The sequence below is a fragment of the Oncorhynchus nerka genome, linkage group LG18 (genome assembly GCF_034236695.1).
Source record: "Oncorhynchus nerka isolate Pitt River linkage group LG18, Oner_Uvic_2.0, whole genome shotgun sequence".
NCBI lineage: Eukaryota > Metazoa > Chordata > Actinopteri > Salmoniformes > Salmonidae > Oncorhynchus > Oncorhynchus nerka.
In genome coordinates this window covers 73,562,787-73,588,081 of record NC_088413.1, presented here as the reverse complement: position 1 = coordinate 73,588,081, position 25,295 = coordinate 73,562,787, and the positions used below count along the sequence as shown (strand labels likewise).

At 41.2% G+C, this 25,295-nt stretch overlaps 1 protein-coding gene across 1 annotated transcript in view; it reads right to left on the bottom strand.

Moving 5' to 3' along the window:
• The window catches only part of LOC115146429 (transcription factor E2F2-like), a 28,655-nt gene extending 16,642 nt beyond the window's left edge, over positions 1–12,013 (bottom strand). Inside the window, exon 1 of the mRNA XM_029688490.2 lies at positions 11,214–12,013. Coding sequence (XP_029544350.1) covers positions 11,214–11,480 — 267 coding nt within the window. The 5' untranslated portion in view covers positions 11,481–12,013. The remainder of the gene's footprint in view (positions 1–11,213) is intronic.
• Positions 12,014–25,295: the final 13,282 nt, after the last annotated feature.

Below are 25,295 nucleotides of genomic sequence, written 5' to 3'. Positions count from 1 at the left end.
GTAACAATACATTTGTAATTATATAGGCTAATGTCTGTTTTGTGGACTGGTTTGTTCCTTTCCAAATTGTTCAACCTGCATTAAGGTATGACTTCTCATTTTGACCAATCTAGAGGAAGGAAATGGATAAAGAGGCCCTGCCCAGAGGGGGAATTGAGGAAAGATGGCAACTATCACGCTATTAAAGGGCCAGTGCAGTCAAAAACTAGATTTTCCTATGTTTTATACATATTTTTGGAATAATACTGTCAAATTGTGAAAATTATGATAATGCCCTTTTAGTGTAATAGCTGTTGGAAAAAAACACCTAAAATTTCAGCCTGTTTTGATGGGATGGAGTTTTGGCCTGCTTTTTGGGTAAATTAGTTAATAGACCAATAAGAAAGAGAGTTCCAAACATCTCTGCCAATAACAGCTAGTTTTCAGTTTTCCCCTCTCTACTCAGACCACTCCCAGACAGTCCTATCAAAATTCTTGTTTGAGAAATGGCTCTTTGCTAAGAAGCCATTTTTGTACATTTTTGACAAATTGTTATTAAAAACAATCACAGTAAGGTACTTAATATTCATATTAAGATAATAATGGCTGCATTGGACCTCACGGATTAAAATGTGACAACTTTCACATCTAGTCTAAATGTAGTTGTCAAATACAGAAACTACAAACGTGATTACATGACGTGTGGTGGTTAAAATGGCAGCCGTGTGTTGTTGACTGCTCTGTGGCCCTCCTCCTTTAACATTTTACCTCAGTTTTGCCCAGCAACTTTGCGAAGTCACAGCTGAGGCCTGTGAGTTTGTGTTTGTAGTGAGGTTTTGGATGGAGAGTCAGTGCTTTGCAAACAGTTTGACGAGAGAAAATACAAGGCCTTATGTGTCAGCTAACTTATTACCACGGGGAGGAAGAAGAAGAAGAAGAAAAAATCACTCAACCACCAAATATTAACAACACACAGTCAAGTACAGAGAGCTACAGAACAGAATGAGACACACACACTAACAGTAGCTAAAAGAATGTTGAGCTCAAACACAGTGAGTTAACAGCAAACTACGCAATTGTCAACACATTAGCAAGCCATTGCCGAGGCATTTAAATACAGAGTCCCTCCTTCACAATCCCTTCTTTATCTACATGACACAGTAAGTTATAGTGTTTCAACCCACATTCATTATTGCCCTACAGCGACTAGGCTACACCCTAAATATGCACAAGTTCAGCTCTCTTTCCACCCACCCATGACCCAACCCTCCCCTTCAACTCCCGCCATTTTACCAGATATGACTGGAAGTTTTTCAGAGACGTTTCACAGAATATGGGTCACATGAAGCAAAGGCTTTCAACAGTCTAAGGAAACTGACTACTATCACTACTACTACTACTACTACTACTACTACTACTACTACTACTACTACTATCACCATCACTACTACTACTACTATCACCATCACTACTACTACTACTACTACTACACCTACTACTACTACTATCACCATCACTACTACTACTACTATCACCATCACTACTACTACTACTACTACTACTACCATCACTACTACTACTACTACCATGACTACTACTACTATCACGATCACCACAACTACTACTATCACCATCACTACTACTACTTCTATCACCATCACTACTACTACTACTACCACCATCACTACAACTACTACTACTATCATCATCACTACTACTACAACTATCTACTACTACTACTACTAATACTACTACTATTGCCATCACTACTACTACTACTACTACTACTACTACTACTACTACTATCATCATCACTACTACTACAACTATCTACTACTACTACTACTAATACTACTACTATTGCCATCACTACTACTACTACTACTACTACTACTACTACTACTACTACTACTACTACTATCATCATCACTACTACTACAACTATCTACTACTATCCTCATCACTGCTACTACTACTATCACCATTAGTACTATCTACTACTATCACCATCACTACTACTACTACTACCACCATCACTACTACTACTACTACTATCACCATTAGTACTATCTACTACTACCACCATCACTACTACAACTACTACTATCTACTACTACTACCACCATCACTACTACAACTAATACTATCTACTACTACTATCACCATCATTACTACTACTACTATCACCACTACTACTACAACTACTACTATCACCATCACTACTACTATCCCCATCACTACTACTACTATCACCATCACTACTACTACTACCACCATCACTACTACTACTACTACTACTACTACACCTATCTACTACCATCACCATCACTACTACTACTACTATCACCATTAGTACTACTACTACTACTACTATCACCATCACTACTACTACTATCACCATTGCTACTACTACTACCACCATCACTACTACTACTACTACTATCACCATTACTACTACTACTGTCAACATCACCACTACTGCCAAACAATATTTTTGGTTTCCATTGTGAAGCTTTTGCTACGCGTTTCCCTAATGAATATGACCCAGTTCAATTATGTAGAGCCAGTCTTCCCAGGTAGGGACAAGTCTCAATATGTCTGACAAAAAAATAACAAAAAGATCCATTCAAAACCTAGCATATTCCTATCTACACAACACTACAGCCATGGGACTGGGAGTCGGAGGCACAACAACAATGAAAAGGTTGAAATGCATTGCTGATGACATTGTCACAGTGCTGATGGGAAAAGGGAGATGAGGAGGGACAGGGGGGTCCAGTCGGGGTGGACTTTGAAATGCTAAACAAATCCTATTGAGGGTGAGCATGCGAGCTCGTGGATTCGGGGTGGGGCCTAGGGAAGGCCGAAAAGAGAAAGGGGGGGAAGAGAGAGCCTTTGGCTGGAGTGTAAACAAGGTACAAAGTGCGCAATCTCACACCCCCCGGGACACCCTGAGCCCTAGTCGGAATAGGGGCTCACCATGGCGGGGTCCCAGAGATGGTGAGGGCGTAGGCAATGACGACATGAGGTAGTGAAGTGTGTGTGTGGGGGGGGGTCAGGGGGTAGCTAGCATGTCACGGAAACCTACGTACCTAGGCCTGCATTGTGGAGAACACCATCACACATTACAAATAACACACAGTTTAATTCATTATCATAATAACACATTTCAGAGACATAAAGGGTGAAAATATGATATTCTAGAACCCCTAAAGGGGGTACAATGACTAGCCTAAGCCTCAATCACTCTCACATGGTTACTCAATGTGTATATAAACGCATATGTCTACTCAAACCTCCATCATGATGTGTTACATCCCCACCTATTGTGAATTTCAATCTGTGTCAAACTGTAACCCTTGACCTTTCTGTCCTGTTTTTTTTTCAACTGAGGAGTAAAACTTCTGTCAAACATTTCCAAGTTAGTAGTAGTATCTCCTTCACAGGAAACGCAGTGACAACGTCGCAGCTCGCTCCTCACAAATCACTCAAACATCATAGCAACCACCATAAATATTACACACTGGGGACATATCGTCTCAGGTTATCTATAATAGTACGCCACGTGATCACACCTGCGTCCTAAAAGTAGTGCACTTCAAACTTGGCAGATGCAAGTGCAAATGGGTTGCATCCCAAATGGCACCCTATACCATGTCCCTCTATACCCCCTGTCCTTCCATACCACATCCTCCTGCCCCGCTACTCGTAAACACTTTGGGCAGCGCTGCTGTGAACGAGACATTTCCTTCTCCCTGTCCTCTCAACAATATGCCAAATATATTCTCCTTGGCTGGGAGTAGGAGTAGAATTGGGTGGGAGTAGAATTAAACTTCAAACATGGGTCACACACAGACACGTCACACATAGTCATGCTGCATACTTCAAACTTGGCAGAGGCAAGTGCAAATGGTTTGTATCCCAAATGGCATCCTATATACCATGTAATCCTACTCCCACCCAAGGAGAATATATTTGGTGTGTTGTTGAGAGGACAGGGAGAAGGAAATGTCTTGTTCACAGCAGCGCTGCCCAAAGTGTTTACGAGTAGCAGGGCAGGAGGATGTTCTGCTCCAACACTTCATCTGACACTCAGTCAGACATTGAAAATACGTATTTTCAACCAAAAATATATATTTTCAAAGGTTTTAGCTCATAGGCCTATGACTCTGCAGTTTCCAGGGCAAATATAACCTCTCTGAACACTGTGCTTTCCAGACAATATAAGGAACTTATTTGCCTGCCAAAGGCCTATTTGCCTGGACACATACACACCCTGAATGCTGTGTGTGTTAATCAGCAACATGTCATTATCTCTCTCAAGACTACTACTACTACTGCTACTACCCATTACTACTACTACCACCATTACTACTACTACTACTACTACTGATACTACCCATTACTACTACCACCATTACTACTACTACTACTACCATTACTACTACTACCCTTTACTACTACCACCATTACTACTACTACTACCATCACCATTACTACTACTACCCATTACTACTACCACCATTACTACTACTACTACTACTACTGATACTACCCATTACTACTACCACCATTACTACTACTACTACTACCCATTACTACTACCACCATTACTACTACTACTACCATCACCATTACTACTACTACTACCACCATTACTACTACTACTACTACTACTGATACTACCCATTACTACTACCACCATTACTACTACTACTACCACCATTACTACTACTACTACCATCACCATTACTACTACTACCCATTACTACTACCACCATTACTACTACTACTACTACTACTGATACTACCCATTACTACTACCACCATTACTACTACTACTACTACCATTACTACTACTACCCATTACTACTACCACCATTACTACTACTACTACCATCACCATTACTACTACTACTACCACCATTACTACTACTACTACTACTACTACCATTACTACTACTACCCATTACTACTACTACTACTACCACCATTACTACTACTACTACTACCATAACCATTACTACTACTACTACTGCTACCATCACCATTACTACATTTACATTTACATTTAAGTCATTTAGCAGACGCTCTTATCCAGAGCGACTTACAAATTGGTGCATTCACCTTATGACCTCCAGTGGAACAGTAGTGCATCTAAATCTTTTCAGGGGGAGGGGGGGTGAGAGGGATTACTTTATCCTATCCTAGGTATTCCTTAAAGAGGTGGGGTTTCAGGTGTCTCCGGAAGGTGGTGATTGACTCCGCTGTCCTGGCGTCGTGAGGGAGTTTGTTCCACCATTGGGGGGCCATTACTACTACTACTGCCATTACTACTACTACTACCACCATTACTACTACTACTACTACCATCACCATTACTACTACTACCACCATTACTACTACTACTACTACTACTACCACCATTACTACTACTACTACTACTACCATCACCATTACTACTACTACTATCACCACTACTACTACTACTACTACCACCATTACTACTACTACTACCATCACCATTACTACTACTACTATCACCATTACTACTACTACTACTACCATTACTACTACTACCATTACCATCACCATTACTACTACTACCCATTACTACTACCACCATTACTACTACTACTACCATCACCATTACTACTACTACTACTACCATTACTACTACCACCATTACTACTACTACTACTACTACTGATACTACCCATTACTACTACTACTACTACCATCACCATTACTACATTACTACCATTACTACTACCACCATTACTACTACTACTACTACTACTACCCATTACTACTACCACCATTACTACTACATCACCATTACTACTACTACTACCATCACCATTACTACTACTACTACTACCATTACTACTACTACCTACCACCATTACTACTACTACTACCATCACCATTACTACTACTACTACTACCCATTACTACTACCACCATTACTACTACTACTACCATCACCATTACTACTACTACTACCACCATTACTACTACTACTACGACTACCATCACCATTACTACTACTACTACTACCATTACTACTACTACCCATTACTACTACTACTACTACCACCATTACTACTACTACTACTACCATAACCATTACTACTACTACTGCTACCATCACCATTACTTACTACTACTACTACCCATTACTACTACTACTACTACTACCACCATTACTACTACTACTACTACTACCATCACCATTACTACTACCACCATTACTACTACTACTATCACCATTACTACTACTACTATCACCACACTACTACTACTACTACCACCATTACTACTACTACTACCATCACCATTACTACTACTACTATCACCATTACTACTACTACTACTACCATTACTACTAGTACCCATTACTACTACTACCACCATTACTACTACTACTACTACCATCACCATTACTACTACTACTACGACCACCATTACTACTACTACTACCATTACTACTACTACTACCATTACTACTACTACTATCACCATTACTACTACTACTACTACCATTACTACTAGTACCCATTACTACTACTACCACCATTACTACTACTACTACCACCATTACTACTACTACTACCATCACCATTACTACTACTACTACTACCATTACTACTACTACCCATTACTACTACTACTACTACCACCATTACTACTACTACTACTACCATAACCATTACTACTACTACTACTGCTACCATCACCATTACTACTACTACTACCAGCATTACTACTACTACTACTACCAGCATTACTACTACTACTACTACCATCACCATTACTACTACTACCACCATTACTACTACTACTACTACTACCATCACCATTACTACTACTACTATCACCACTACTACTACTACTACTACTACCACCATTACTACTACTACTACCATCACCATTACTACTACTACTATCACCATTACTACTACTACTACTACCATTACTACTACCACCATTACTACTACTACTACTACCATCACCATTACTACCCATTACTACTACCACCATTACTACTACTACTACCATCACCATTACTACTACTACTACTACCATTACTACTACCACCATTACTACTACTACTACTACTGATACTACCCATTACTACTACCACCATTACTACTACTACTACTACCCATTACTACTACTACTACCATCACCATTACTACTACTACTACTACCATTACTACTACTACCCATTACTACTACCACCATTACTACTACTACTACCATCACCATTACTACTACTACTACTACCCATTACTACTACCACCATTACTACTACTACTACCATCACCATTACTACTACTACTACCACCATTACTACTACTACCATCACCATTACTACTACTACTACTACCATTACTACTACTACCCATTACTACTACTACTACTACCACCATTACTACTACTACTACCACCATTACTACTACTACTACTAACCATAACCATTACTACTACTACTACTGCTACCATCACCATTACTACTACTACTACTACTACCCATTACTACTACTACTACTACTACCACCATTACTACTACTACTACTACTACCATCACCATTACTACTACCACCATTACTACTACTACTATCACCATTACTACTACTACTATCACCACTACTACTACTACTACCACCATTACTACTACTACTACCATCACCATTACTACTACTACTATCACCATTACTACTACTACTACTACCATTACTACTAGTACCCATTACTACTACTACCACCATTACTACTACTACTACTACTACCATCACCATTACTACTACTACTACGACCACCATTACTACTACTACTACCATTACTACTACTACTACCATTACTACTACTACTACTACTACTATCACCATTACTACTACTATCACCATTACTACTACTACTGCTACTACCCATTACTACTACTACTACTACTACTACTACCACCATTACTACTACTACTACTACCATCACCATTACTACTACTACTACGACCACCATTACTACTACTACTACCATCACCATCACTACTACTACCACCATTACTGCTACTATCACCATCACTACTACTACTACCACCACCATTACTACTACTACTATCACCATCACTACTACTACTATCACCATCACTACTACTACTATCACCATTACTACTACTACTACTATCACCATCACTACTACTACTACTATCACCATGACTACTACTACTACTATCACCATCACTACTACTACTACCACCACCATTACTACTACTACTACTACTACTACTACCACCATTACTACTACTACTACGACTACCATCACCATTACTACTACTACTACTACCATTACTACTACTACCCATTACTACTACTACTACTACCACCATTACTACTACTACTACTACCACCACCATTACTACTACTACTATCACCATCACTACTACTACTACTATCACCATCACTACTACTACTATCACCATTACTACTACTACTACTATCACCATCACTACTACTACTACCATCACCATTACTACTACTACCACCATTACTACTACTACTACCATCACCATTACTACTACTACTATCACCATTACTACTACTACTACCATTACTACTACTACCACCACCATTACTACTACTACCATCACCATTTCTACTACTACTATCACCATTACTACTACTACTACTGCTACTACCCATTACTACTACTACTACTACTACCACCATTAATACTACTACTGCTACTACCCATTACTACTACTACTACTATCACCATTACTACTACCACCATTACTACTACTATCACCATTACTACTACTATCACCATCACTACTACTACTACCACCACCATTACTACTACTACTATCACCATCACTACTACTACTATCACCATTACTACTACTACTACTATCACCATCACTACTACTACTACTATCACCATGACTACTACTACTACTATCACCATCACTACTACTACCACCACCATTACTACTACTACTACAATCACCATTACTACTACCACCACCATCACTACTACTACTACTACTATCACCATCACTACTACTACCATTACTACTACTACTACTATCGCCATCACTACTACTACTACTATCACCATCACTACTACTACTATCACCATTACTACTACTACTACTATCACCATCATTACTACTACTACAATCACCATTACTACTACCATTACTACTACTACCCATTTACTACTACTACCACCATTACTACTACTACTACCATCACCATTACTACTACCACCACCTACTACTACTACTACTACCATCACCATTACTACTACTACTACCATCACCATTACTACTATCACCATTACTACTACTACTACTACCATTACTACTACTACCCATTACTACTACTACCACCATTACTACTACTACTACCATCACCATTACTACTACTACTACGACCACCATTACTACTACTACCATTACTACTACTACTACTACCACCATTACTACTATCACCATTACTACTACTACTGCTACTACCCATTACTACTACTACTACTACCACCATTACTACTACTACTATCACCATTACTACTACCATCACTACTACTACTATCACCATTACTACTACTACTATCACCATCACTACTACTATCACCATTACTACTACTACTATCACCATCACTACTACTACTACTCCTACTATCACCATTACTACTACTACTACTACTACAATCACCATTACTACTACTACCACCATCACTACTACTACTACTATCACCATCACTACTACTACCATTACTACTACTACTACTATCACCATCACTACTACTATCGCCATCACTACAACTACTACCACCATCACTACTACTACTACTATCACCATCACTACTACTACCATTACTACTACTATCACCATCACTACTACTATCACCATCACTACTACTACCATTACTACTACTACTATCACCATCACTACTACTACTACCACCACCATTACTACTACTACTATCACCACCACTACTACTACTATCACCATGACTACTACTACTAATACTCCTACTATCACCATTACTACTACTACTATCACCATTACTACTACCACCATTACTACTACTATCACCATCACTACTACTATCACCATTACTACTACTACTATCACCATTACTACTACTACTATCACTACTACTACCACCATTACTACTATCACCATTACTACTACTACTACTAGAATCACCATTACTACTAATTACTATTACCATTACTACTACGTGTGTGTGCGCGTGGATGTGTTTCACTATTCTTGTGGGGACCAGAAGTTGTTCCCCACAAGGTCAAATGATATTTCTAGGTTTGGGTTAGGAACTAGGGTTAGGTTTTTGTGTTAAGGTCAGGGTTAGGGTAAGAGTACGGGTTTGATTTAGGGGTTAGGGAAAATAGGATTTTGAATGGGACTGAATTGTGTGTCCCAGCAAGGTTAGCTGTACAAAACTGTGTGAGTGTGTGTGTGACTTCAGGGCTTCCTCTCTTGAACATAAAAAATGATGTCAACTCCCAAGAAAAGTAAATGGTTGTCCAGCTGTGAGGTAAGGTAGGCAGGAACAATTCAGACAAGGTGACGTTATGGTTTGGTTAGTCAAGGTGAGGTTATGGCTTGGTTAGTGACAGCTGGGGGCTATGGCTAAACAAGGTGTTAAGCTAGATAGCATTTTGGGCAAATTACTGGTATTGCTTGGATGGGCATTAGTAAATATGTTCCCCATCCAGGTGGAGCATTTTCTTAATTTATTTAACAATAAATTGACATTTAGAATGAGACATCTCCCTCTCCAAATAGGGGTGAAATTAGCAACAGGCATTGTTGAATTCAGTGATACCCTCAGCCCTGGCAAACCCCCCACTGATGCCCCCGCCCCAAACACTCTCAACAACCCCAACCCTCTGTGTTTAATACAGCTGGGCTGCGGGAGAAATGTCACCGTCTCCAGCTCGTTTCTCAAGCTGGGCAAAAAAATGACAACTCCTTTCAATGACACGAAGTGCACACTGCTTCGGTGACGTTGTCTGATCCTTGTCCAAAACGTTTTAAATGTCAAGCACTGCACAACTCCTATAAATATATGCATGCCATTGGAACTTGGAAATATTTTGCCCATTATAATATGATACATTGTTAGTAACGTTAATTATGAAGTGGGTGGCGAACTGTTATGTCGATTGGTGGTAGTTGCATCCTTTGTTTATGAAGTCTTACCGGGAGACGGCCGGAGGATGATCTGATGGGTTTAGCTTCGGGTCCATGGGGGGTTGCATACAGGCAGTTCGCCCTTTGTTCGGCCGCTGTCGTGTTGCATATTTGGGTAAAGTATCCAGCCGGTACCGAGTTCATCGGTGGACTGGGTAACCCGGTGCTGAAGAACTCGGTCTTCACTCCGGACAAAACTTTATTCTGCGAACACGACAGTCCCCCTACAGCACCTCGACTAGACGCAGGAGAAACGCCTTTGGGCATCCGCATCATTTTAGTAAATAAAAAAATAACGACTGTTTAAAATAAATATGTTTAGCCAGCAAAGCACGACGATTCCAGTAATCTGTATTCAGGACAGTGAATGAGAGGAGTTGAGGTCTTTCCGATACGAACTGGAAACGTTATTTCTCAATTTGTAGCTAGCTTGATAAAAGTCCCAAAAAGTTCATAAAAAGGTTATTTACTTAATAATGTTCAAATTCACAAGTGAAATATGCACCAGAGGTATCATTTGCTTGAATATTTTCAATGAAACGAATCTTTGCAACCGATATTATCCTTTGTCCAGTAGAGGAAACGTAAACTTTGCCTAATTATTTTGATAGTAAATAAATAAACAACAAGTAGTCCCGATATTTGCAAGTATAGTATGAGCAAACTTTTATGTTTACGTCTCGAGATCCTGATTCCTCCAGAAAAGACCAAGTTTAGAAGGATTCTTCAGATTTTCAGGAGGGGAGATATTGCTACTATCGGGTTCACTGTCCAGCTAAAAAGCTTAATTTTATATAAACGGGACTTGGAGCTCGAAAGAACTGCTTTTTTAGCGCCAAATTACGTCCCGCGAAATTTGGATCTCCCGCGGTTAGAGCTCGTCTTTGATTGGTCCAGAGCACATTGCGATTGTTACATTCCGTATATATTATGTACATCTAGCATAAAACAGTTGGCGCGGGGCGTGCCCAGCCTTAAAGGAACAGCGTGTCCCTTTGTGGTAATTTTGAAGGCAAAGTTACCAATTTCGAAACTTAAATTTGAACAATAACATGTTTTTATAACACTTACTGATAAGCAGCATGATATCATGTGCACAAAAACACATCTAGATATAATTTTATTTCCACTATAGGGTAGAGCACAATCCTTTAGGCCTAGTTACCATCGTGCTTAGACCCCCACTACTCTCATATCTCATTGTCAGAAACTAATTAGAATCAAACCAGCTTTTTAAACAGGGTATTTCAAATCCTCAATCCAACAATCACAAAGTGAAGTTGAATGCGAATCTGATGTGCAAAATAAGTTTAATCAGATGACATACGCAGAGAGAGACAGAACCAGAACCAGAGAGAGACAGAACCATTCCTAGAAAACCTACCCCCCCCATCCCTCATTGACCTGCACAATCTTCCAAATATGACACAAATGCCCCTGTACATTTCACATGAAGTCCTATTGGTAGGCTGGTTCTAGATCTGGTGGTGCTGTTTTACCAACTCCTGTATCTATTGTCATGACAACAGCAATAGTATTTTGCCATACAGCACTAGGATTAGGCACGGTGCCTTCCATCTACTGTACAGTCAAGATGGCCACAATACAACAATACAGTGAGCAAAATGAGCCCTGAGCTCTGGCCTTGGAGATGTGGTGATGTGTATGTTTAGCTTATTACGTATACATTAGTCTTAGGTCTCTCTTTATGTAGTGTTGTCTCTCTTGTGGTGATGTGTCTTTTGTCCTATATTTTTATTTAATTTATTTCTAATCTCAGGCCCCCATACCCGAAGGAGCCCTTTTTTCCTTTTGGTAGGCCGTCATTGTAAATAATAATTTGTTCTTATAACTGACTTGCCTAGTTAAATAAAGGTAAAAAAAAAAAACAAAACATTCAGCTTGCTGCAGTTGGCAGACACTCTGCAGTGGCTTTCCCATGCATGTGGCGAGACTAGAAGCCATAGGCTATATGATCAACTGGAGCAGAACCACCACTATTCAAGATAAGAAGACAAAAACAACACTTGTCCTTTTCCTACCAGCCACCGACTGCTGATAACATCTTTATTGAGGAAAAATGTACTTTACTACGACTATGATGCTGTTGTCTCATCTAGCTGTCTAACTGTAATATGAATACACTAACTGTAAGTCGTTCTGGATAAGAGTGTCTGCTAAATGACTATAATATAATGTAAATGTAACAATTATATTAATGATGTTTTGGTGTGTGTGTGTGTGTGTGTGTGTGTGTGTGTGTGTGTGTGTGTGTGTGTGTGTGTGTGTGTGTGTGTGTGTGTGTGTGTGTGTGTGTGTGTGTGATTTAGTCAGCAAACATGGTTGTTTGCTCAGTGAAGGTCTGTTTTAATCTGTTTCTGGGGTTGCACCTATTTGCTTTTGCCCTATCACGCTTGCTAGATTGAATCCCAGATCTGACAAGTTAAAATCTGTCGTTCTGCTCTTGAACAAGGCAGTTAACCCACAGTATGTTTATCTCATTCTCTAGCAGTATGTATGTCTGACAACACTCATATGTAGAGAGACTGGAGGTCTTGAAGTTATGGAAATCTATGGCATTTATTGACATATCATGCAAATATCCCCATATTGTGGCAAGATGAGGCATTTTATCTACACAGCAATAGCTCAAAGCCCTGCAACAATAAAGAGTGATACTATTTACAGAACTGTGTGTCTTACGCAAATTCAACAACTGTCCTTGTAAACAAACAGGAATAAACAAGAGTAAGATATGAGAGATTCATAGATTTTCATAGAGTCCAGGACATTGTTTCTAAGATAAACTATACATAATGCATGTATTTGTTCCCTGGGAGATTTGTATTTTGTAAGACACATTTGTAACCCTTTAAACTTTGTTTAGTTTTTTAGTTTTGGTTGCTGCTTAGTTTGTGACACATTTGTTACCTGTTATCATACATGTGTTACCTGTTACACATTTTTCAGTCACATTTGGTTGCTGCTTAGTTTTTTAAATCAAATGTATAAGGGCTGTTTCTTCTCATTTAACAGATCACAAATGTGTGTTAACAGGTTACAAATGTATGTCAACAGATTACAAATGTGTGTTAACGAGGAATAAGGTACGGACCTCCAAGAGGAGAAAGGAAACGAAGAGGCCAAAAAGGAGAAGAGCTGATTCTCTGGGTGAACGACAAGGTTAAAGACCGATACCAGAAGAAGACTGAGCGCATCTATTACAATGAGGAGCACAAAGGAGACAGGCTGGTGTACAAGGAGGCTTATGTGATAACCCGAGTGGAGAACGAGAGACAGAAGCTGGAGAAACGCTAGACAGATTAACAAATTTAGGCATGACATACCAGCAACAACCACTGACCAAATTGTGAAAGACAAGCATTGTAATTGTGAATTCTGTAAAGTGAGTATGGAAGAGGTGAAAGAATGATTGTTGTCCATTTATTTGAAATAAGATAGTTACTTTTGCCTTGTTCACGTCCATAACCTGTTTTTGCTAACATTGCACTACTTGTACTATGTCATTTCTAAACACTGTTTAGCATGGCAAATATCTGTTATAAGGAGTGGAACGATACCAGGCTAATCCTGACTGTGATGCATACGGTAAAGTACTGTATTTTTTGTGCCTAAATGCTGTAATATCGTAATGAATATGTTTTATAGCTAGAAAATAGTCCTGTACTAATACAATGGGGCATATAGCTGGATTTAAATTAGCCTACTGTAATCTGACATTACAGGAGCACACTCTGTTGCTTGTAATTCACTGTAAATGTACAATGAAATACTCCCTGAAATCTAAATGTAATAAAAATAGTACATTTTTGCATAAAATATGTTTTTCAAATTCATCACAAAGAACGTTGGCGTGACCTTGGACAACCCCCTGTTGTTCTCTGCAAACATCAAAGCAGTGACTCCCTCCTGCAGGTTCATGCTCTACAATATCAGTAGAGTACGACTCTACATCACACAGGAAGGGGTCCTAATCCAGACCTGAAGCTAGGACAGCAGAGTCTCTGCACATCTTTTGAAAATGTGTAAGAGGTGCGTGACTGGCTGCAGGGAAGTCAGGCGCAGGAGAGCAGAACTGGGTAATAACCGGAGCAGTTTAATATGCAAAACCAACGGCACCCAGAACAACAAAATATGGGTACAAAATAACCCGTTGCGAACCAGTCAGAGTGCACAAACACTTTACAACAAACAATTTCACACTCAGACATGGGGGAACAGAGGGTTAAATACACGACAAGTAATGAGGGAATGTAAACCAGTTGTGTGGGAAGACAAGACAAAACAAATGGAAAATGAAAGATGGACCGGCGATGGCTAGAAGACCGGTGACGTCGACCGCCGAACGCCGCCCGAACAAGTAGAGGAACCGACTTCGGTGGAAGTCGTGACAAAATGTCTGAAACGCTACCTCTTTGAAGAGTATCTTAAATAACTCTCACTCCGCCTCTGACACCCCCCCCCCAAAAAACGAACAAACAGTTGTCTATATACACTTTTGTTTTTCCACCACTAATCAAATCAAATCAAATTTATTTATATAGCCCTTCGTACATCAGCTGATATCTCAAAGTGCTGTACAGAAACCCAGCCTAAAACCCCAAACAGCAAACAATGCAGGTGTAAAAGCACGGTGGCTAGGAAAAACTCCCTAGAAAGGCCAAAACCTAGGAAGAAACCTAGAGAGGAACCAGGCTATGTGGGGTGGCCAGTCCTCTTCTGGCTGTGCCGGGTAGAGATTATAACAGAACATGACCAAGATGTTCAAATGTTCATAAATGACCAGCATGGTCGAATAATAATAAGGCAGAACAGTTGAAACTGGAGCAGCAGCACAGTCAGGTGGACTGGGGACAGCAAGGAGTCATCATGTCAGGTAGTCCTGGGGCACGGTCCTAGGGCTCAGGTCCTCCGAGAGAGAGAAAGAAAGAGAGAATTAGAGAGAGCATATGTGGGGTGGCCAGTCCTCTTCTGGCTGTGCCGGGTGGAGATTATAACAGAACGTGGCCAAGATGTTCAAATGTTCATAAATGACCAGCATGGTTGAATAATAGCACAGACTCTGCCGATAAATACTTTGTTAAGGGAAAGTGTACTTTATAAGATTGTGATGTATTGTGTTGATGTGATGTGTTGATGTCTCACCTAGCAATCTTATTAAGATGAATGCACTAATTAATTGTAAGTCGAGAATCTGTTAAATTACTCAAATGTAAATGTATAAATGAAAAGAGGAAATTAACAACAAATTAGCAACAGTTAACATCATAATTAACATAATTATCAACAGCTAACAGTTATGTAAACAAATAAGAAATTATAGTGTGGAGAAAAAGTGAAAGAGAGCAAGAAAAATGATTCAGGTGAACCCTAATGAAAAAGTTAACAAAAGTATGAACAAAGTTAACATTAGAGAGACAGAGTGAGAGAGTCATTCACTGACTTGTCAGCTACACAAAATGACCAAAAGTAGGTGGACACCTGCTGTTCAAACATCTCATTCCAAAATCATGTGCATGGAGTTGGTCCACCCTTTGCTGCTTTTAACAGCCTCCTCTCTTCTGGGAAGACTTTCCACTAGATGTTGGAACATTGCTGCAGGGACTTGCTCCCATTCAGCCACAAGAGCATTAGTGAGGTTGGGGACTGATGTTGAGCGATTAGGCCTGGCTCGTAATCAGCGTTCCAATTCATCCCAAAGGCGTTCAATGGGGTTGAGGTCAGGGCTCTTTGCAGGCCAGTCAAATTCTTCCACACCGAGCTCGACAAACCATTTCTGGATGGACCTCGCTTTGTGCGAGGGGGCATTGTCAGGGCTTTCCCCAAACTGTTGCCACAGAATCGTCTAGAATATCATTGTATGCTGTAGCGTTTAAGATTTTGCTTCACTAGAACTAAGGGGTCTAGCCCAAACCATGAAAAACAGCCCCAGAGCATTATTCCTCATCCACCAAACTTTACAGTTGGCAGTTTGCATTGGGGCAGGTGGCGTTCTTCTGGCATCTGCCAAACCCATATTTGTCCATTGGACTGCCAGTGATGCGGGATTCATCACTCCAGAGAACGCGTTCCCACTGCTACAGAGTCCAATGGCGACAAGCTTTACACCACTCCAGCCGGCGCATGGCATTGTGTATTGTGATCTTAGGCTTGTGTGCAGCTGCTCGGCCAGGGAAACCCATTTCATGAAGCTCCCGACAAACAGTTATTGTGTTGACGTTGCTTACAGAGGAAGTTTGGAACTCAGTAGTGAGTGATGCAACTGAGGATAGACGATTTTTACGCGCTTCAGCACTCGGCAGTCCCGTTCTGTGAGCTTGTGTGGCTTACCACTTCCCGGTTAAGCCGTTGTTGCTCCTAGATGTTGTTGCTCCTAGATGTTGTTGCTCCTAGGATTTCACTTCACAATAACAACACTCACAGTTGACCGGGGCAGATCTACCAGGGCAAGTATCATATAAACTGACTTGTTGGAAAGGTGGTATCCTATGACAGTGCCATGTTGAAAGTCACTGAGCTCTTCAGTAAGGCCATTCTATCTGCCAATGTTTGTCTATGGAGATTTCATGGCTGTGTGCTCGATTATATAGACCTGTCAGCAACGGGTGTGGCTGAAATAGCAGAATCCACTCATTTGAAGGGGCGTCCACATAGTTTTGTGTATATAGTGTATATCGCCTAGCTGTGCAAGCCTGTCTCTTTCCCAAGCGTGTCAGTTTATATTTGTCAATTGTCATAATGCATTCTATCTTGTGTCATTGTGTTCCTAAGCCAGATATGTAGACGTCTTAATGCCCTGAAAGATCTCTCACAGCAGCAGCTGCCTTACAGGGATGTTCAGCGCAGCTTGTATGATTGCCTTCAGTGATGGGAACAAATCAATCAAATGTATTTATAAAGCCCTTCTTACATCAGCTGATGTCACAAAGTGCTGTACAGAAACTCAGCCTAAAACCCCAAACAGCAAGCAACACAGGTGTAGAAGCACGGTGGCTAGGAAAAACTCCCTAGAAAGGCCGGAATCTAGGGAGAAACCTAGAGAGGAACCAGGCTATGAGGGGTGGCTAGTCCTCTTCTGGCTGTGCCGGGTGGAGATTATAACAGAACATGGCCAAGATGTTCAAATGTTCATATATGATCAGCATGGTCAAATAATAATATTCACAGTGGTTCTCGAGGGTGCAACAGGTCAGCACTTCAGGTGTAAATGTCAGTTGGCTTTTCATAGCCAATCATTCAGAGTATCTCTACCGCTTCTGCTGTCTCTAGAGAGTTGAAAATAGCAGGTCTGGGACAGGTAGCACATCCGGTGAACAGGTCTGGGTTCCATTGCCACAGGCCAAACAGTTGAAACTGGAGCAGCAGCATGACCAGGTGGATTAGAGACAGCAAGGAGTCATCATGCCAGGTAGTCCTGAGGCATGGTCCTAGGGCTCAGGTCCTCCAAGAGAGAGAGAAAGAGAGAGAGAGAGAAAGAGAAAAAAAGAGAGAGAATAAGAGAGAGCATACTTAAATTCACACAGGACACCGGATAAAACAGGAGAAATACTCCAGATATAACAGACTGACCCTAGCCCCCCCGACACATAAACTATTGCAGCGTAAATACTGGAGGCTGAGACAGGAGGGGTCGGGAGACACTGTGGCCCCATCCGACGATACCCCCGGACAGGGCCAAACAGGCAGGATATAACCTCACCCACTTTGCCAAAGCACAGCCCCCACACCACGAATTCAAGGGGGGCGCCAACCCGGACAGGAAGATCACGGCAGTGACTCAATTGACTCAAGTTGCGTACCCCTCCTAGGGAAGGCATGGAAGAGCACCAGTAAGCCAGTGACTCAGCCCCTGTAATAGGGTTTGAGGCAGAGAATTCCAGTGGAAAGAGGGGAAACAGGCCAGGCAGAGACAGCAAGGGCGGTTCGTTACTCCAGTGCCTTTCCGTTCACCTTCACACTCCTGGGCCAGACTACACTCAATCATATGACCTACTGAAGAGATGAGTCTTCAATAAAGACTTAAAGGTTGAGACCGAGTCTGCGTCTCTCACATGGATAGGCAGACCATTCCATGGAAATGGAGCACTATAGGAGAAAGCCTAGCTTCCAGCTGTTTGCTTAGGTTAATATCTCACAAAGAATTTCTGCAAAAATACAAAACAGAACACAGTTGTGTTTTATCCATCACATTCTTTCAGTAGTTGAACGTTTTATAAAGGATAATACAGAGAAATATAAACAACAATCAACACATTATAGATCAGGGGTGGGCAACTTTGATGTTGGTGGTGGTGGCCACAATATGTACCTGACATGTAACACACTGGCTGCTGCTGTTGTTGAATGTTAGGCCAACAAGGATTGAGCCAATCAGAATTCCCAGGTGTCTCTCTTCTGTCCTCTGGAGGTCTGATAACTGGTGCAGGTGGCAAACCGTTAGAGGCTCTTGCGTGAAAACTTTTCCATTGGCTCCTCATCCTCACTTTCAGTGGCACTGAATATTTGCGTATTTGTGCCCCTGATGTTAAAAAATATATGGTTATTGAACTTATAAGAATGATCAGTGAAGTAAACACACGTTGGATATTTAGGCCATCCCCTGAGAAATGTTATACCTTCATCTTCTCTTCAAATACAGTGGGGCAAAAAAGTATTTAGTCAGCCACCAATTGTGCAATGTCACGCCCTGGTCTAAGTATTTTGTGTTTTCTTTATTATTTTGGTCAGGCCAGGGTGTGACATGGGTTATTTATGTGGTGTGTTTTGTCTTGGGGTTTTGTAGGTATCGGGATTGTGGTATAGTGGGGTTATCTAGAAAAGTCTATGGTTGCCTGAAGTGGTTCTCAATCAGAGGCAGGTGTTTATCGTTGTCTCTGATTGGGAACCATATTTAGGCAGCCATATTTTGTTTTGAGTGTTTTGTGGGTGATTGTTCCTGTCTCTGTGTTTGTTTGCAACAGATAGGGCTGTTTTTTTTTTGCGGTACGTTTTTGTATTGTTCGTTATCATCTTTATTAATGATGTTTAATAATAACTACGCTGCGTTTTGGTCCTCCTCTCCTTCACCGGAAGAACCTTAACATGCAAGTTCTCCCACTTTAAAAGATGAGAGGCCTGTAATTTTCATCATAGGTACACTTCAACTATAACAGACAAAATTAGGGAAAAAATCCAGAAAATAACATGTAGGATTTTTTATGAATTTCTTTGCAAATTATGGTGGAAAATAAGTATTTGGTCAATAACAAAAGTTTATCTCAATACTTTGTTATATACCCTTTGTTGGCAATGATAGAGGTCAAATGTTTTCTGTAAGTCTTCACAAGGTTTTCACACACTTGCTGGTATTTTGGCCCATGCAGATCTCCTCTAGAGCAGTGATGTTTTGGGGCTTTTGCTGGGCAACACGGACTTTCAACTCCCTCCAAAGATGTTCTATGGGGTTGAGATCTGGAGACTGGCTAGGCCACTCCAGGACCTTGAAATGCTTCTTACGAAGCCACTCCTTCGTTGCCCGGGCGGTGTGTTTGGGATCATTGTCATGCTGAATGAAGCTAAGTAGTAACATTAACATGATGCCTTCTAATTGCAGTCGCTGTACTCATAATATACAGGAGAACGATCGTCTTACGGCGAGGATAGCTGTGCTACAAGCCCAGCTTCAGACGCAATCATTAGGCAAGGGTAATTTCAGTGTAGGAAAGGATGAAACAGCATCTGTGCCACCAGTAAGTACAGATAGTAACGTTAGTATAAATCCTCTCGCATGGTCCCCGCAGCCGGACAACTTTCTCATGGTTTCTGGAGGGAAATGCTGTAGGAATGCTCAACCGGTGTGTCACGTCTAATCAAGGTGGGTGGAATCAGGCGCAGAGAGCAGATAGCGATATAAAGTTTTATTCTCCGGTGAACAAAACAAACACGGTCAACCCAAACACACACAGGGTGAAATTATCCAACACAGGATAACAGACTAACCGGAGAATAAGAAACACAAAAACACAGACAACATAAACAATCCCGCACAAAACAAGGGTGGGACAACCTACATTATATACAGACACTAATTAACTAAACAACACACAGGTGCAACCAATCAGACAAAACCAACAGATACACGAAAAGGGATCGGTAGTGGCTAGTAGGACGGTGACGACGACCGCCGAGCACCGCCCGAACGGCAGGAGAGCCAACCTCGGCGGAAGTCGTGACACGGTGTCGCTCATTCAGCCGACAGAAACTTTCAACCGGTTCTCCCCATTAAGCAGCGAGTCGGAGTCAGAGGCCGAGCCTTCTCTGGTCTCTACTCCTCCCATTACGGGCTCTGAGACGCCGAAGCCTCCAACCATTAGCTCTGACAAATTGAAAACTCTAGTCATTGGTGACTCCATTACCCGCAGTATTAGACTTAAAACGAATCATCCAGCGATCATACACTGTTTACCATGGGGCAGGGCTACCGACGTTAAGGCTAATCTGAAGAGGGTGCTGGCTAAAGCTAAAACTGGCGAGTGTAGAGAGTATAGAGATATTGTTATCCACGTCGGCACCAACGATGTTAGGATGAAACAGTCAAAGATCACCAAGCGCAACAGATTCAGCGTGTAAATCAGCTAGAAAGATGTGTCGGCATCGAGTAATTGTCTCTGGCCCCCTCCCAGTTAGGGGGAGTGATGAGCTCTACAGCAGTCTCACAACATCTCTACAGCAGAGTCTCACAACTCAATCGCTGGTTGAAAACTGTTTTCTGCCCCTTCCAAAAGATAGAATTTGAAGATAATTGGCCCTCTTTCTGGGACTCACCCACAAACAGGACCAAGCCTGACCTGCTGAGGAGTGACGGACTCAATCCTAGCTGGAGGGGTGCTCTCATCTTATCTACCAACATAGACAGGGCTCTAACTCCTCTAGCTCCACAATGAAATAGGGTGCAGGCTGTTAGCCAGCCTGCCAGCTTAGTGGAGTCTGCCACTAGTACAGTCAGTGTAGTCAGCTCAGCTATCCCCATTGAGACCATGTCTGTGACTTGACCTAGGTTGGGCAAAACTAAACATGGCGGTGTTCGCCTTAGCAATCTCACTAGGATAAAGACCTCCTCCATTCCTGTCATTATTGAAAGATATCATGATACCTCACATCTCAAAATAGGGCTACTTAATGTTAGATCCCTTACTTCAAAGGCAATTATGGTCAATGAACTAATCACTGATCATAATCTGATCAGATTATGTGATTGGCCTGACTGAAACATGGCTTAAACCTGATGAATTTACTGTGTTAAATGAGGCCTCACCTCCTGGCTACACTAGTGACCATATCCCCGTGCATCCTGTAAAGGCGGAGGTGTTGCCAACATTTACGATAGCAAATTTCAATTTACAAAAAAAAAAAAAGATGACGTTTTCATCTTTTGAGCTTCTAGTCATGAAATCTATGCAGCCTACTCAATCACTTTTTATTGCTACTGTTTACAGGCCTCCTGGGCCATATACAGCGTTCCTCATTGAGTTCCCTGAATTCCTATCGGACCTTGTAGTCATAGCAGATAATATTCTCATCTTTGGTGACTTTAATATTCACATGGAAAAGTCCACAGACCCACTCCAAAAGGCTTTCGGAGCCATCATCGACTCAGTGGGTTTTGTCCAACATGTCTCTGGACCTACTCACTGTCACAGTCATACTCTGGACCTAGTTTTGTCCCATGGAATAAATGTTGTGGATCTTAATGTTTTTCCTCATAATCCTGGACTATCGGACCACCATTTTATTACGTTTGCAATTGCAACAAATAATCTGCTCAGACCCCAACCAAGGAACATCAAAAGTCATGCTATAAATTCACAGACAACACAAAGATTCCTTGATGTCCTTCCGTCTACCCAAGGACGCCAGAGGACAAAAATCAGTTAACCACCTAACTGAGGAACTCAATTTAACCTTGCGCAATACCCTAGATGCAGTTGCACCCCTAAAAACTAAAATAATTTCTCATAAGAAACTAGCTCCCTGGTATACAGAAAATACCTGAGCTCTGAAGCAAGCTTCCAGAAAATTGGAACGGAAATGGCACCACACCAAACTGGAAGTCTTCCGACTAGCTTGGAAAGACAGTACCGTGCAGTATCGAAGAGCCCTTACTGCTGCTCGATCATCCTATTTTTCCAAATTAATTGAGGAAAATAAGAACAATCCGAAATTTATTTTTGATACTGTCGCAAAGCTAACTAAAAAGCAGCATTCCCCAAGAGAGGATGGCTTTCACTTCAGCAGTAATAACTTCATGAACTTCTTTGAGGAAAAGATCATGATTATTAGAAAGCAAATTACGGACTCCTCTTTAAATCTGCTTATTCCTTCAAAGCTCAGTTGTCCTGAGTCTGCACAACTCTGCCAGGACCTAGGATCAAGAGAGACACTCAAGTGTTTTAGTACTATATATCTTGACACAATGATGAAAATAATCATGGCCTCTAAACCTACAAGCTGCATACTGGACCCTATTCCAACTAAACTACTGAAAGAACTGCTTCCTGTGCTTGGACCTCCTATGTTGAACATAATAAATGGCTCTCTATCCACCGGATGTGTACCAAACTCACTAAAAGTGGCAGTAATAAATCCTCTCTTGAAAAAGCCAAACCTTGACCCAGAAAATATAAAAAACTATCGGCCTATATCGAATCTTCCATTCCTCTCAAAATTTGTAGAAAAGGCTGTTGCGCAGCAACTCACTGCCTTCCTGAAGACAAACAATGTATACAAAATGCTTCAGTCTGGTTTTAGACCCCATCATAGCACTGAGACTGCACTTGTGAAGGTGGTAAATGACCTTTTAATGGCATCAGACCGAGGCTCTGCATCTGTCCTCCTGCTCCTAGACCTTAGTGCTGCTTTTGATACCATCGATCACCACATTATTTTGGAGAGATTGGAAACCCAAATTGGTCTACACAGACAAGTTCTGGCCTGGTTTAGATCTTATTTGTCGGAACGATATCAGTTTGTCTCTGTAAATGGTTTTTCCTCTGACAAATCAACTGTGAATTTCGGTGTTCCTCAAGGTTCCATTTTAGGACCACTATTGTTTTCACTTTATATTTTACCTCTTGGGGATGTCATTCGAAAACATAATGTTAACTTTCACTGCTATGCGGATGACACACAGCTGTACATTTCAATGAAACATGGTGAAGCCCCAAAATTGCCCTCGCTAGAAGCATGTGTTTCAGACATAAGGAAGTGGATGGCTGCAAACTTTCTACTTTTAAACTCGGACAAAACAGAGATGCTTGTTCTAGGTCCCAAGAAACAATGAGATCTTCTGTTGAATCTGACAATTCATCTTAATGGTTGTACAGTCGTCTCAAATAAAACTGTGAAGGACCTCGGCGTTACTCTGGACCCTGATCTCTCTTTTGAAGAACATATCAAGACTGTTTCAAGGACAGCTTTTTCCATCTACGTAACATTGTAAAAATCAGAAACTTTTTGTCCAAAAATGATGCAGAAAAATTAATCCATGCTTTTGTCACTTCTAGGTTAGACTGCTGCAATGCTCTACTTTCCGGCTACCCGGATAAAGCACTAAATAAACCTCAGTTAGTGCTAAATACGGCTGCTAGAATCCTGACTAGAACCCAAAAATTTGATCATATTACTCCAGTGCTAGCCTCCCTACACTGGCTTCCTGCCAAGGCAAGGGCTGATTTCAAGGTTGTACTGCTAACCTACAAAGCATTACATGGGCTTGCTCCTACCTATCTCTCTGATTTGGTCCTGCCGTACATACCTACACGTACGTTACGGTCACAAGACGCAGGCCTCCTAATTGTCCCTAGAATTTCTAAGCAAACAGCTGGAGGCAGGGCTTTCTCCTATAGAGCTCAATTTTTATGGAATGGTCTGCCTACCCATGTGAGAGACCAGTGGCGTGCCGTGGGCCTGGGCCTTCAGTGAGGTCCTACACAGTCCCACCCGAATTAATCCACCTCTTATTACCATCATTATGATGCCATGGCTCTAGACACTATACATTTAGACAGAAACGCAGTATAACCAGGCGTTGCG